At 52.7% G+C, this 16,107-nt stretch overlaps 1 protein-coding gene across 6 annotated transcripts in view; it reads right to left on the reverse strand.

Annotated features, from left to right (window-relative positions):
- LOC149354180 (uncharacterized) overlaps positions 1-16,107 on the reverse strand; it is a 320,413-nt gene that overhangs the window by 290,866 nt on the left and 13,440 nt on the right. For 3 of the 6 annotated variants that reach the window (XM_089583129.1, XM_089583130.1, XM_089583128.1), the window contains one exon: positions 6,857-7,224. The exons of the other annotated variants lie outside the window; for them this stretch is intronic. In XM_089583129.1, the coding sequence (XP_089439255.1) occupies positions 7,143-7,224 (82 nt within the window). In that variant the 3' untranslated portion in view covers positions 6,857-7,142. Of the gene's footprint in view, positions 1-6,856; positions 7,225-16,107 lie in introns of those variants that run through there. 6 annotated transcript variants of the gene reach the window in all.

The raw sequence follows: 16,107 nt of genomic DNA on the forward strand, positions 1-16,107 counted from the left end.
CGCTGCCACGAGCTGCTGTGTTTCCCTTCCCTCACAGCACCGTGCGGGACCTTTGTCCGTCTCCTCTTTCTCCAAACCGGGCGCGACACTCCCGTCCGCCCTCTCCTCCTCTCCAACAGCGGTGACGCCGCTTTTTACAAAACTGGGCTGCGCCTCTGAAGCGCTTCCGCCAGCGTTCCACGGTGCGCGCGATAAAGCATCGGCCACCTTGTTCAAGCTGCCCCGGCGGTACTCGATGGCGTACGCGTAACGCTGCAACGTCAGCGCCCATCTCGCGAGTCTGCCTGCGGGGTTCTTGAGCCTCTTTAACCAAGACAATGCCTGATGATCTGTCTGCACGGTGAAGACCGCTCCGTCTAGGTACATGTCGAACTTCGACAATGCGAACATGATCGCCAGGCATTCCTTTTCGGTCACGGAGTAATTCCGCTCCGCCGATGTGAGCGTGCGACTAGCGAACGCGACAGGGCGCAGTTTGCCCTCGTGTTCCTGTAACAAAACAGCTCCAACACCGTAGTCACTAGCGTCTGTCTGCAAGACAAACTGCTTGTTCAGGTCGGGGAGGCGCAGACTAGCGGTATTCGCTATCGCGCGAGCCAAGGCAACAAATGCGTCACTCTGTTCCTTGCCCCAGACCCACTTCGAGCCTTTACGCAACAGCAGGTTCAGCGGCCTTGCAAGCTCCGAACAGCGCGGGATGAATTGCCTGTAGAACGCAACCATCCCCAAAACCCTCTGCAAGCTTTTCACATCCATGGGGCAGGGGTAGTTCAGAATTGCCTGCAGTTTGTCATCATTCGGTCTCAGTGTGCCATCATCCACGACAAAGCCCAAGAGGTTCACTCTCTTCGATGCCAACTGCACTTTATTTGGATTAATGGTTAGACCGGCACGTCTCATTCTATCGAGAACGGAATTCAGGTGAATGAGGTGCTCCTCGAACGACTGTGAGAATATCACAACGTCGTCGAGGTACGCCATGGCGTAGTTGAGCCTTGCATCGCCCAGCACGATGTCCATCAGTCGCATGAACGTGCTCGGGGCGTTAGACAAACCAAACGGGAGTCGAGTAAATTCGAAGAGCCCGCGGTGGCAGGTGAATGCGGTTTTCTCAATGTCACCTTCGGCCACCTCAATCTGCAGGTACCCTCTGCTTGCATCTAGGACTGTGAAGAACCTCGCGTTCCCTAACGCGTACATCACAGCCTCGATCGACTGAAAAGGGTACGCAACCGTAGGCGTCAGTGAGTTGAGCTTACGATAATCAACACACAGCCTGACCGATCCATCTTTCTTCGGCGCTAGAACCACTGGTGACGCCCAGGGACTTTGTGAGGGTCTCACCGCACCGGTGTCAATCATCTCGTCAAGGGCACAGTCGAGAAGCTGCCTCTTATGCGCACTTAACGGCCTCGGGTTACACCTGAAAGGGCGCGTATCACCCGTCTGAATCTCGTGCTGAAGCAGGTCGGTTCTGCCCGGTTTCTCCGTGAAGCAATCCGAAAACGGGAGTAAAGTTTCCGCGAGCCTTCGGCGCTGACTACTGGGTCCTGAGAAAGACGCAATAATCGCTTCTAACGGGCCACCGTCTCTCAGCATCTCGAGGGAGCTCCCCTGCCTTTCTGTCGCACAGGTGTGGACACCCACCTTTTGTGCAGGACAGCCGGGCAAGGATGCGCTTTCGAAGGGAATGAGGGGGGCGAGCTGGCTGTAACGATAGCCATTCTCCCCCATGTCGAGCACAATGCCTTCGCTCGAGAGAAAATCCCTTCCCAGAATTACTGGTATCGACAAGCCAGGCAGATAGACGGAGCGATGTCTCCGCTTTCTGCCGTCAAAGCGCATCGTAAGACGCACTGCTCCCTTTGCCTTTGCCGCCCCAGCTGCTAAGCTTAACGGGGTTTCGGCCGGTCTGACACGGATGTTACCTATCCGGCAGGCCTCGTACACCTCGTCACCGACCAGTGACAGCGTTGAGCCCGTGTCTACGAGTGCAGAGTAGCATCGACCCGCTAACCGCACTAGCATAAATGGGCTTGAGCGAGGAACGACTCCCTGAGCTCTACAGGCGAGCGGGACAAAGGCCTCCCCGTCGCCGGCGCGGGAGTTCTTTTCCTGACTAGCGCCTTGACAACCATGAAATTCTCCCGCTGACGGTGAAAGGCCGGTGCCACCAGACATCACCGCCAGCGTCTGGCGTTTCCCTGCATACGCCTAGCTTGGCACTCGCGTGCCATGTGGCCGGGCTGGTTGCAATTCCAGCAAAGGCGGTCGTTCACCCGCCGCGTGGACGGAGGACCCCTCGTTCCACGAAGCGGTTCGGGACGACTCTCCCCTTTCTCCGCGCCTTCCTGACGCTCGCTCGGCGCGCGGCCTGTGAGGCCGGCACGACGCCGCTGCTCGAATGCGTACGGGTCCAGCGCTCGAGGGACAACAGGGGGTTCCGCCTGCCTTTCCACGGCCATTACCTCGGCGCGCCGAGCCCTCATCGCGCATTCTCGGCCTCCATCCCATGCGCATCCCGGTTCTAGCGATTCGGCCGGCCTGGGGGGCGGCCGGTAGCGCAGTTCGTCCAGTAAATCCGCCTGCACGGTTTTGGCCTCCTGCGCTAGGGCCTCGAGGTTTGTAAAACTGCGGCCCCGCAGATACGGCTTGAAGCGTGGATGGCACTGCCTGATCACACGCGCAACCTGATCTCGGTCGGTTGCCGTCGGATCTGCCCTCTTGTACAGCTCTTGCATTGCGCGTACGTACTCGAGGAGGCTTTCCTCTGGGTGTTGGGTGCGCAACGCGAGCTCCTCCAGCATCCGGCGCTCATAATCAGGCGGCAAGAACTCGGCGCGGAAACGGTCTTTGAAGTCCGCCACCGACTGGAAAATCGGCTGGCAGCGCCTCCATCGCGCCGCGCTCTCGACGAGTGCTACAGGCAGGACCTGCCCTAGCATTACGTCATCTGGGGCGCCCAGAGCCGTCTGGTAGTCCTCGAGTTGTTGTAAAAACTCGTGGACTGATTTCGCGTCCGTGTACCCGGAAAAGGAGGTGACCTCCATATTTATCCGCGGGCGCGATGTTGTCGCCGATGCTACCGATGCTGCGGCCTGGCTCGCGCCAGCCACCGTACCGAGCTGACGGGCTAATGCGGCAAATATCTCAGTCACCTGCCCTATTACGGCCGCCGCGTCGGCCGTCTCACTACCGGCTGCCCCGCCATCCAAAGCCGTGGCTGAAACATCCTTTTTGGGAGGCATAGTTCGCGCTAACTGTCCGGCCGCACCGGCTAACTGCTCATGGCAACAAGAACATTCATATACACAACAATCTATCTACAAACACACGGAAATACTCAACAGAAAACGCCCGAAAACTACATAAATAACACAAAACCCCTAACAAATTTACAACACTATACAAGTCGCTACCCCGCGAACATTCCGCCGCCTGACCCGCTCCTTAACCCTAGCGGTCCGGCGTGGCCCCGAACAAAGAGGGCCTGCCACGAGTCTGGCTGCACGTCCCAAAATCGGCAGAGAAATCGTCCACAAAGTGTTAATTAAAGCCGCACGCTGGGCGCCATTATTTGTGGGCGATTCCTCTGCGCGGGGACGCACCGGCAGTGACTCGAGGCAGGTCTTTGTATGAAAAGGTTTAATCTCACATCAGGGGGGCCGGTCGTCGTCGTGGGGCACCGGGGTCAGGTCGTCCTCTGGCAGGGCTGGTCCAAGAGAGAGAGAACCAGCCTTCGCTGTCGCGCCTTAAGAAGGCTTTCTCCTAGCCTCGCTCCCCCCGCCCCAGCACTCGGGAAGAAGGGGTCCGAGGCTACCCGCGGTGAGCGGCGCGAGATTTGACCTGCCCGCGAGCAGACCCTACAGGTGATGCACGCGCTCCGTGGCCACGCGCGACTCTGCCTCTTTTCATTATTCCTTAAGCTTGCAAGCTGGGAACACAAGCTCGCTTTATTTCATTATCATAATTCTGCGTGCCTAATATCTTTATTTGCAACATTTTCATACGGCAACCCTGGCTGATGTGCTAACACGACTGTAATGCACTCACGGCGTGATGATGATGATTGAGACTGATGTAGGATGCCCCCTCCTCCCTGGCCCTGGCACGCTGGCCTAGGGGCCGATGGCCGGGACCTCCGCGACTTAAGAGTGGCGAAGATACGTTGGATCTTCGCGGCTTCAGCAGCCAGTCGGACAGCTCGTTGCTTTTCGGCAGGGGCCACACTCCGCAGCAGGGCCCCCACGCTTCTCTACTTTCAATGTTGACCCCAGCGCCCAGGGATCCGGGGCATTACCAAATTATATGGTCGCGGGTCCCCCTCTCTCCACAGGTCTTACATTTATTACCTTACCTGTCGCCTACCTTGGTGCGAAAAAACCGGAAGGGGTTTGAAAAATTTTTGGCCTATAATTGTGGCCAGGCGACGGCCTCTTTATTGTTGGCTCCGGTGGAGGCACTAGACGTCTTCCTAACCTAAAGGTCTGCCAGGAGATGAACAAACGCACGCTTGCTAACACTCACGGCGTGTTTGGCGTGGTGACGTTATGTATTCATACCAGACCCTGCTCAACGTTTTAATTCAAGGGTTTTCAGCCCTTTTTTCTTCTCCGCTAACGCTACTGCCTACATGAAATGACGTCATACCCTCGACGATTCCTCGCACCTCAGCTACGGGGAGCGACGGCTGCAGAAGCCGGGCCGCTGTACGGCGTTGCCAGAACGATGGTTCGTCGGTAGTGGTGCTGCGTGCGCTTATCGCTCGTTGCCGCGGGTTTCGCTCTGCAGCGGCCGGGGAGCCAGAATTACTGGCACTGTAGCCCCAACGAGAATCGCGTTAGTGAAATTTTAAAGGTTAATGCAGGTATTTTTTGCGTGCAATGGCCGTTTTCGCCTGCTGCAACTCGGCGCAGTTGCGCCGCCAATCAATGCCACTTGAGCTTGAATATCTGCCCAGTACAGGAGGCGCCCTTCTGAGCCTTAACGCCGCCTTCCATCTGCCTGCGTATGTTCATATGGACCGGCTGCCTGATCGGCTTCCTCTATCAGACCAGCTCCATGCTGTCTGTTCTTCGAGAATCCGTTCTAGGCGTCATTCGTCGAAGACGTCCGCAAGAATCTACTCGTCCCGGCTGCCACTATATATCTGGACCGGTGGTGAGCTTGACAACTTCCCCACCGGGACACTAAAATAAAATATTACTAGGGCGTTTCAGCATGCCGTTCATATCCGGTCCTAGATGAGCACGTAGTACAGGAGACAAATGTTTCTAATTCACGCTAGCGGCATCGAGGGCGTAAAAGCTTTGTTGTCGGCCGGCAAGATACCTTTCTCCCCGATGGTACTCACGGGCAAAGCTGCAGGCACGGACGGTAACACACCTCTAGAACGTTCCGCTTTTCTCTTTTCTTCTCGAGGCTCCCCTGTGGCGGACTTTAAGCACCAAGGCGCGCATTTGTGCCTGACCCCACTGAGCTGTCCTTTGCGAAAAAGTGCGCCCAGGGTTGGATGGATAAATCTGAGCCGTGATTCAGAATGCGCAGTGGCGAATGTTCTACTCCGGTCGTTCCGCCCTATCCGGAGTACCATTGCCCTGCTTCTTGGGATCTCTTTGGATGGTAGCGTCCAGAGGTTGTGCGTTTAATAGGCCTTTCAGAGGAATTTCCCTTTAGTTTTTGCTATGATGTCATATCCGCTACCAAGTGCATCACGAAAGGGAACTGCGAGCTCCGCGGGCAGACTTCTCATGTTAGGGCAAATGCTCTCGCATTTACACCTCAGAATTCCTTAAGTGCCCCCCCCCCCACCTTAATTTTCAAATCGATACGTCACCGTTGTTGACCATACAGGAAGACGGGGGATGTGTCCGGTGCTTGCCTCTCAGCGGTGGAGAACAAAAACTCGCCTAATGCAAAATTTTACACGTCACTCATTCCCATTGCCAGGCATTGCAACTTTGTTATCTGTGACATCCGATAACGCGATTACACCTGGTGCTATAGCTGTTCCGTAGTTAGTAAGCTGGGTAGATAAAGTAAATACAAACTTATCAACTTTCTGCTAGAAAACAGCCAACAAACGGGTGCCACGCTGAAAGGAACACACAGCCTTATGCGAGTGTGCTCCTTTCTGCGTGGCGTCCGTTTGTGTGCCGTCTTCTAGTACGTCACACTAACTAGCCCGCACTGAAGCCCTCCTTATCAAGTTTCCTTTATGTGCGCTTTCTCCGGAAACAGTGGCTACAGGACTGCCGTAACTTACCATTTGATGTAATGGGCAGACGTTGTTTGAAACGACAATTGTTTCAGTACTCTCCGGCTGTAGAGATGGCCTTCTTTGTCAGTTGAAAAAGTTTTATGCTCTTCACGGTTGTCATCAACATGGCCGAGTTCTCTAGAAAAATGCTGTGCATGTGGTATCAGTGTTTTGATTTGTACAAGCTTAAAGCAGGTGGTAGAAAAAAAAATTAACACTTGAGAATATATAGTTAATGAAACCTGTGTTGACTTAACAATGACAGCTTAAACGTCACGCATGATTTTAACGAATAATATGTAAGCGGGAAACATTTCGTTGTGAAGGGCATCATTCCAGAAGCAAAAATGAAAATCTCTTTATGCAAAATGGTTTATAGGTTCCCACCGGATGCTAGGTGAAGAAAAAAGAATGTAAGGGACCATTTATAGATAGTTTCCATTTTGAAGTGAGCCTATGAAGGGATGGAAAGAATGCATTGAACTGGAGCGACTGGTCACCAATACCAAGGTATCAATCAGACTCGGGTAATAAATGAAGCTCGATACAGGGACCACGATAACTTCTCCAGTTCAACAATTTTCGAGACTACAGAAGTGACTAATCAAAACGTGGATGATTTATTCTGCGAATTAAATTGGCGAATACAGGTTCTACATCAAACGTGCGTCTAACTAAACACGATTTTTTGCTCAGAAACACAGAAAAGTAATTAATATAAAACAAATTTGATGTTCCTGAGCCGGCCACGCCGGTCGGACACCGTGGAGGAGCTCAACCAGCAGGGCCGAAGTGCTGGCCGAGGTCGTGAGCAGGCAACACCACAACACCGTCGCGCCGTCTGCGGCATGGGAGGCCATGAAGACCCGCAAGCTTGCGGCCGCTAGTCCAGCGGGGCCTGCGGAGGTGTTCTTGCAGGTGCAAGCCTCGGCGTCGCAGGTCCGGGTGCCGAGGGGAACGACGAGCTGCGCAGACGAAGAGAGCTCTTGGGCGCCGGTCGCCAGCTAGGGCTGTTGCCTTCAAGTAAATACCGGCACGCCCAGCACATCTAATTTATTACGTGAACCCCGAGAACCTTGTGTAGATTACCTGCTTTTACGAAGGCACGATTTTAGACCAATGTGGTTTGTGGGGGTTTAATGCCGCAAAGCGACCCAGGTTATTAGGGACGCCGTAGAGAAGGGCGCCGGAAATATCGAGCGCCTGGGGTTCTTTAACGTGGACTGACATCGAATAGTACACAGGCCTCCAGAAGGACATCTGAAAGAGGGCTGCGCGAAAGCTATTCTCTCGAACTCTAATCGAATATGAATAGTGTAGGTAATAAGCAAGTAGAACACGAATTGAATATTTCACGAATATCCGGTACTGCCGAGAGTATTCGTGCGAAACGAATAATTGTGGGACACAGCGAAGCGCTAAGAGCGGCGCTGCGTTAAGGCGCTAAAGCTTTAGAGCTTTATAGTTGTAGCTGCTAAAATACGAGACACTGATCTCTAGAAAGGAATACGCGTGACGAAGTCGACGTCGTAGATCGGTGACCTTCATGTCGAACGTATCAGACAATTGCACTTTCATCCTGCTGACGACAGCAAATGAACTAACACATCACACTGCATGAGAGCGGCGAGAGCTCTGTACGAGTCAAGGATTCACAGATTGGGCATTTAAAGGGCCCCTGCCCACCCCATAGTCGCAAACACTCTCTACCTCACTTTGAGCGAGCCTCCTCTCCTTCCATTGCCTCCTCGAAATTTTTCTCTCCCGCTCCTCGTCGAGTAGGCTCGGCAAGGCAAAATCACCCCTTCCTTCTCCGATGTAAGCCGGAGGCGTGGTGTCTGTGGAGTGCGTCACAGGGCTACGTCATGCCCCCCCCCCCCCCTTCAATAGAATTCTTTTCTTGGTTTTTGCTGCTGGGTCTGTTCGAGGGGAGGGGGGGGGGGGGGCGCTGCGGGCGCGCACACTGAACGATCGAGAGGCGCGATCGGCTCGACCACCTAGACTTGTTAGCGAGCGCATCCTTTCATACATCTGTTTGTCATTCCCAGTTAGCGAGCGACTTTTTCATTTTTTTTTAGGCCTCCCCACCGCTTCACGAGCGGAGGGGCGGAAGTCGGTTCTGTTCGAAACACACGGCGAAGTGCGGGCCCGGCAACCGCCCGTTTGCTTTTCTTCTTGTGTGTTTGTGTTCTGTGTGTTTGTGTCTTTTCTCCGCTCCGAAGCCCATGTCGTTCATTGGAGTCAAGGCGTACGCAAGATGCATGAATGATAAGCGGTGTCTGTGCGGAGCGGTCAAGTGGGCGAGCGAGGGAAAGGCTCTGCTGCACTACTAATTAAAACCTTGTTTTGGGGGGCTTGCATAGAAGAAAAAAAACTGAGAAGGGAGCGCGCACGCAGAGCGTCTCGTGACGTGATCACGGCGGGGGGGGGCGAACCAACTCCCTCAGTTTTACTATTTTTTTACTTTTTAAGGCTAGGGTTCAAGGCTGTCGCCGCACGCTCCCTCCGCAGTTTTTTTTTTGTTCCTTCATGCGGGTTTGTAGGCATGAGCCAGAACAGAAGGCGCTGCGGAAAGCGTTGTGCAGACGACGCGACGCCAAGGCTACGCCCAACCTTCTCCCGTCAGTCAGAACGATGCACCAATGGAGTGCCTTTAGCGAAAGTAACCCCCCATGACGTCAACGGGGTTCAGAGTAGTGGGGCGGGCCGTTTTTGTTGAAGGAAAGAACAAGCGGGCTTTGATTTGAATTTTCGCAGCTTTTCGGGGCGCGCATGGATCTAGTATTTTCCAGAGGTTATCTTCGATGCCTCATCTATGCAGTGGGCTTGTTTTTCAAAAATGTCCGGACCCTGGGCAGTGGCCCTTTAAGGGAGGTCTTACAAAACTTGCCTGAACCCTGCTACATAACCTTGAAGGCCATGTGTGAGCATTGTGAACGCCGCCACACGAATGGAGCGCGTCGTGCCGCTGAAACCTGCCTTCCCGTGCATATCCATTGTGACAGCATACTGCGCGGCGCCTGATTGGACCCTGTGAAAACTACGTAAAGCCGTTTAGGAGTTAGGGCCAGAAATTCCAAAACCATTCAAAAACGTGTTTTGCGGCGCCCGAGTGGACCCTGTTTTCGAAACAGTCGTAGAAGAAAACTAGGTAGAACCCTTTTACCAGTTAGCGCCAATTATTCCAAAACTATTCAAAAACTTTAAAACATACTCTCTTCCTTTCGGATAATTTTCTGAATGGACTATTTGATTCGTTCAGCAATTCGAATAGCAGGATATTCAATTCTTTATTCGTGGGTTTCAACAACCATGGGAACACGAGTGCACTGAAAATGATGAGCACGAAGGGCTAGGTAAACGAACAGCCCTCATGACCTCCTACTGACGTAGCGCCAAACAATTAGGGGCCATCCTGTTCCAGCGACTTCCTATAGGCTTGCGCCACAGTGCGAATGAAGTCCAGTCCCTCACGTTTGCGCCTGTATCCGCTAACTTCACAGCGGCCGCTCTATGCGCGATTCCCTGTGATGTGAACGACGTCGGCCCGTTATAGTATGGCGGAACCGGGATCAGAAGATGATGAGGAATTTTTATGGTGCAAGGGAGACTAGCTTTGGCCAAAGAGCGCCACAGCACAATCTGGTTTTCGTGCACTCAAGGTGGACCCTATTTTTCCGACCCCACGTCTTCCGCATACGAGGCGGATGCTCAGACCAGTAGGCCACCGCTGACGTACGAAACCGGAACCGAATCCGGAAGCGGTCCTGGGCCTGAAAGACTACGCGTGATCTGCAAGTGCTTGACAGCTATCGAGGATGTGCTTGAATGTCTGGGGTCGTGCTGTCTACGACCGCTCTGCAGTGGCTGATTGGTGAGGAAGGGATATGTATTGCTATCGTTTTGAATTTAAAGGCGGGTTCTTGCGGAGAGAGTACGATAAATGTTCACCAAAACGCTTCAGTACTACACAGACGAAACGAAGTTAGAATGTCCGACGTAATCTAATTTCCCGCGACGATTCCGTACACGTGTGTGTGGCAGCAATATGTTCCTTCCTCTGCATTAGATTTGACACCATCGCCATTGTACACTCGTCTATCTCTGACGTAATCCTGTTAATTCAGCTTCCGAAATAATTTACGCATTAGCCACTCTTTGAGGCTCCTCTACCGTGCGACGTCAGCGCAGGTTAAGACACCCAAGGTGGTCGTAATTATCCGGAGCCCTCCACTACAACGACCCTCATAGTCTGAGTTGCTTTGGGACGTTCAACCCCATTTACCCTAAAGTTGTCCTCGGCTCGCACGAAGTAGTTCAGGCTGCCATAAAATCGATGGGATGCGTTTGTGACAATAAATAGCAGAAAACTGCATGACTCTTGAGTGCAGATTTGTGGATATGCTGTTATTTTGCAATGTTGCGATATGCGAAAAAATTGCGTTCATGAACAACTTCCCGCTGAAAAAACTGCGCTTTTCCAGAATTCTTGGGTAAGTTATCGCAGGACTGGAATACAGTGCTATGGTGAGCAAAAAAAAAAAAGCTTGGAGGACCATTAATGTTCACCTTTAAGAGGAGAACGCGATGACGTTATCGGGCCGCCGCCGCTAATCGGCAGCCGTGCGGTGGGGGCGGGGGGGTCTTTCCCTCCTGACGAACGGGACCGCACGGCGCCTCGGCACACTCCACAAAGGATGCAAACTTTCCTCCAGACAGACGAGACCTAATGTCGAAGTAGCACCGCATCACAACCTGTCGGCACACCCGGCGGCTTTATACCCCTCTCTCTCTCTTCCCCGATTAGTGATGCCTGAATTGATCTGGTGGAATTACCTAGTTACTAATTAGCATAGTAATAATAAAGTACGCACGCATCAGCACATGCCTTTAAGGCACCCCTACAAGTGAAAGACCACAATGCATTCACCGGGTCCACCTCTATCCCGCTTAAAACGACGAGCACCTGTGGCCGATGGGTAGCTTGCCCGTCTCTCAGTCCAAAGATCGTGGTTTCGAATCCCACGTTATTCACCCCAATTCACTTTTCACCGCAATTGCTCCAACTTGCATATATAAACGTACTTAAGACGTATGCAACCAATTCGAGCACGCTAGTACCAATTTATATCTTTCTCTGGGAGGGTTCCGTGCGTTAATGGAGCAGCATATGTATACTATACGGTAAGCGAGAGTGTGATCTCACTGGGGTACTTAAAATTACCCGTGAGAGGTCACGTAGTTGTGACGTCATAACTAGGTTCATTAGAGCTTTCTCGGCACGCCGACGGCAACGCTGCCACCGGTTTTCTGCGACACGGAGCCTTTAAAGGGCCACTGACCAGGGTCCGGACATTTTTGAAAAACAAGCCCACTGCGTAGATGAGGCATCGATGATAACCTCTGCAAAATACTAGAGCCATGTGCGACCCGAAAAGCCGCGAAAATTCGAATCAAAGCCCGCTCGTTCTTTCCTTCAACAAAAACGGCCCGCCCCACTACTCTGAATCCCGTTGACGTCATGGGGGGTTACTTTCGCTAAAGGCACTCCATTGGTGCATCGTTCTGACTGACGGGAGAAGGTTGGGCGTAGCCTTGGCGTCACGTTGTCTGCACAACGCTTTCCGCAACGCCTTCTGTTCTGGCTCATGCCTACAAACCCGCATGAAGGAACAAAAAAAAAACTGCGGAGGGAGCGTGCGGCGACAGCCTTGAACCCTAGCCTTAAAAAGTAAAAAAATAGTAAAACTGAGGGAGTTGGTTCGCCCCCCCCGCCGTGATCACGTCACGAGACGCTCTGCGTGCGCGCTCCCTTCTCAGTTTTTTTTCTTCTATGCAAGCCCCCCAAAACAAGGTTTTAATTAGTAGTGCAGCAGAGCCTTTCCCTCGCTCGCCCACTTGACCACTCCACACAGACACCGCATATCCTTCATGCATCTTGCGTACGCCTTGACTCCAATGAACGACATGGGCTTCGGAGCGGAGAGAAGACACAAACACACAGAACACAAACACACATGAAGAAAAGCAAACGGGCGGTTGCCGGGCCCGCACTTCGCCGTGTGTTTCGAACAGAACCGACTTCCGCCCCTCCGCTCGTGAAGCGGTGGGGAGGCCTAAAAAAAATGAAAAAGTGGCTCGCTAACTGGGAATGACAAACAGATGTATGAAAGGATGCGCTCGCTAACAAGTCTAGGTGGTCGAGCCGATCGCGCCTCTCGATTGTTCAGTGTGCGCGCCCGCAGCGCCCCCCCCCCCTCCCCTCGAACAGACCCAGCAGCAAAAACCAAGAAACCAAGAAACCAAGCAAAAACCAAGACATGGGCTTCGGAGCGGAGAAAAGACACAAACACACAGAACACAAACACACATGAAGAAAAGCAAACGGGCGGTTGCCGGGCCCGCACTTCGCCGTGTGTTTCGAACAGAACCGACTTCCGCCCCTCCGCTCGTGAAGCGGTGGGGAGGCCTAAAAAAAATGAAAAAGTGGCTCGCTAACTGGGAATGACAAACAGATGTATGAAAGGATGCGCTCGCTAACAAGTCTAGGTGGTCGAGCCGATCGCGCCTCTCGATTGTTCAGTGTGCGCGCCCGCAGCGCCCCCCCCCCTCCCCTCGAACAGACCCAGCAGCAAAAACCAAGAAAAGAATTCTATTGAAGGCGGGGCCATGACGTAGCCCTGTGACGCACTCCACAGACACCACGCCTCCGGCTTACATCGGAGAAGGAAGGGGTGATTTTGCCTTGCCGAGCCTACTCGACGAGGAGCGGGAGAGAAAAATTTCGAGGAGGGACCGGAAGGAGAGGAGGCTCGCTCAAAGAGAGGTAGAGAGTGTTTGCCAGTCGAGGGTGGGCAGGGGCCCTTTAACGCTGGCGCGTTAATAAAATGTCCCCTTTCAACGCGTGCCAAACGGCATGCGAGCGGTGCCTGATGAGGCATTCGTTGTGTCGAGACCGGCGCACTGGTGCGCGGCCATACCGGGCACAGCGATCTCGACAAAAGGAGTGCTTCGTCAGGCGGCGCTCGCATGCAGTTTGGCATGGATTGGCCAGCTAAGGCAGGGGTCACTTTTTTTTTGCTCACGATAGTTGTCTTTGTCAAAAGTATACAGCCCAAGCGGTTTGCTTCCCACCCGTGTATCGGGGCTCTTAATCACATTTGACAGTCCTAAGCTTGGGCGGGTAGAGGACTTAAAATTCCTCCCGCCGTCTTGAAATTAGGGTCCCTGAGTATGCAAGAGGAGCTGCAGGGGCCAGAAAACACCGGGGCTGTATGCCTTTGACAAAGACTGTACATACGCGTCAACATGCCATCTTGAAACCTGGAACAATCGGCGACTGCTCATCATCGGTCGGCACACTCACTTATGAGTGCACTCATATCGCCTCACTCGCACTCACACTCATGTCTGTGAGTGGTCGTGAGTGTGAGTGAGTGCGAGTTAGTGAGTGCGAGTGAGCAGACGGGAGTGAATGGATGGGAGGGTGGGTGTTCATGAGTGTGAGTGCGAGCTAGAGGATGCGAGTGTCGGTGGTCATTAGGGTGAGTGTTAGTGAAATGATGCGAGTGTGAGAGAGGAGTGTGAGTGCGAGTGAGTGGAAATTAGTGCTAGTGAGTGGATGTGAGCATGAGAGAGACGAGTGGAGATAGGACATGAGTGGGTGTGAGTGGACGTGAGTGGCGCGTGGATGTGAGTGGCGGCAAATTTCACGTGACAGTGAAGTTTGTCGCATGTGCTTAGCTATTTTCATGTCGTTGACAGTTGAGGGAAGTAAATATTCACTGCCGAGGGCGCTCGAGGCAGCATAAGGCATTATTTTGGTGTCTATTTACAACCGAAGCAGAGGATTACGCTGGCGCGGTAACGTCAATCTTTCGTTGCTCTTCGCCTTACTAGTTCACCATTGGAATTGGCGCAGGCCCTTCGCGGGTGCAGTGAGGCGCTACGAGTTCTGTCAGATCCTTTGAGAGAATTCCTGCACGGCTCAAGCTCATGCAGACAGAGTTCCAATGCTTGCTGCTGAAACAATGACTGTCAGTGTCTCGCAATAACTAGCGTAAGGTGCGATCTGGAGTACTGCAGAGGACACTTTTAGGTTTTTCTGTGCCCGGCTGTGTGCATTGTAGAGCTCTGCTCTGGCCGTAATTTTTTTATTGGGCCGGAAGAAAAGTCGTCTGACGGACATCATAGCTAAAAATGTGACGAGAAAAGAACAGGAGACAGAGCAGCAGGGGGGGGGGGGGGGGCAGAAGTTGTTCATAAACAGGTCGAAGGGTGCCGGCATGTTGGACAGTGGACTGCGCTCGCAGAAGAGGAAAGAGTTGATGCCTTAGCCCCGCCCCCCCACGCTATTCCTAGAGTCGAAAAAGCCGGCATCCAGAGCCGCTCCTCGGCGCGGCCATTTTCCGCCGACTGGCGCGCTGCGCGGGCGTTTCTTTGGGTACTGCGGGGCTGCGGCAGCTCCGCGGCCGCGCCTTCATACAGCCGCGCTTCGGGCGCTAAAAAAAAACATTGCCGAACATACTTCCGCAGCGTGGCTGTGTTTCAGGAAGTATTTACGTTATCAAAGAGATAACATTGATGCGTTATAATGGCAATTAGCTTTAGATTCGCGTTAATTGTGCAGGTGCTTAGCATGCGCGCACGTGTTCATATCGCTACCGTGTGGTGTTCCACCGCAAACTTTTTGTTCAGTATCAAGCATTAGGTGTGCGGCTAGCATGCAGTTCACGTTCCCAAGCACTGTTAATCGTTCCTGCCGGCCATAAAGCACCCCTCATAAACAGGGCTTTCTTGTCGCGTGCGTGGAGCGCCAGTTTATCAACAAATTACCGTTGTCAGCTCAACTGAGTCGCAGCGGCAACAGAAAACAAATTCTGTTAAGGTTTATGCAACCTGGTGCAGAAAAACGCACTTTCGCTTAATTTCTCAAAGCTTGAATAGATATTAGCAGAGAAGAGCTCTAGCCGCGTGTGAAAGCGTTGCATAGTCGTTTGGCAAAGTGTCACAAATGTCATGTACTTTTTCCGGAATAAAATAGTTGAAAGTTTGGGCTCCGTCCTGTCTACCTTGTCTTATTGTGTCGTCTATCTGTGCGCATAAAAGAAATCTGAAAGTGTCACAGAATGTTATAATGAAAGCATGTATATTTTCATGATTAAGGTAGATACCAACAGCAGAAAGATACTAGAAAAAAAACCCTTAACGCCCCCCTCCCCCCCCAACCCTACCCCCGTCCCTCTGGCATGCACGCGGAGAGAGCAACTGAAATTGGTAGCGGTCGTGCTTTCAATCCGCATGAATTGTGTTTATAGGAACAAGAGCAAGCTCAGCGCTAGGATGCCGAAAACGTTCTGGTGATCGAAAACACGCGCTTTGTATACCGACAACCTTCAGTCTGCAGCTCGCCTATCCGGTTGCTACACCATTGAGTCAAATCAGCAAATCTACATTCTTATGCATAAAATTATCATAGGTGATAGCACACGTAAAATACTGCAACAAACGACACGCCAGCGTAGAAATCTGCTTACGAGTACAGGTTTCCAGTCCGTACCCTACCTGGTCGACTACTCTCGGATGCAGTACTCTCTGGAAGAGGGAAAATTTGAGTAGTGACGTACAGCACACACTATCAAACGTTAGGTGATTGAGCGAAACAGCGACCGAAGCGAACACGTTAACACGCGTTCTACGCGCGGCGCCGGTGCGACCCGCAGTCCATCGGGCCGCGCGCGACTCGGGCTCTAAGGGACGCAGTATTGAACGGCTCTGGAAATTTCGATCATCCGGGGTTATTTGGTGTGCACTGACATCGCACAGTGCATGGGCCTCTAGAATTTCGC

Source organism: Amblyomma mixtum, chromosome 3 (genome assembly GCF_055824585.1).
Source record: "Amblyomma mixtum isolate Tamu chromosome 3, ASM5582458v1, whole genome shotgun sequence".
Classification (NCBI taxonomy): Eukaryota; Metazoa; Arthropoda; class Arachnida; order Ixodida; family Ixodidae; genus Amblyomma; species Amblyomma mixtum.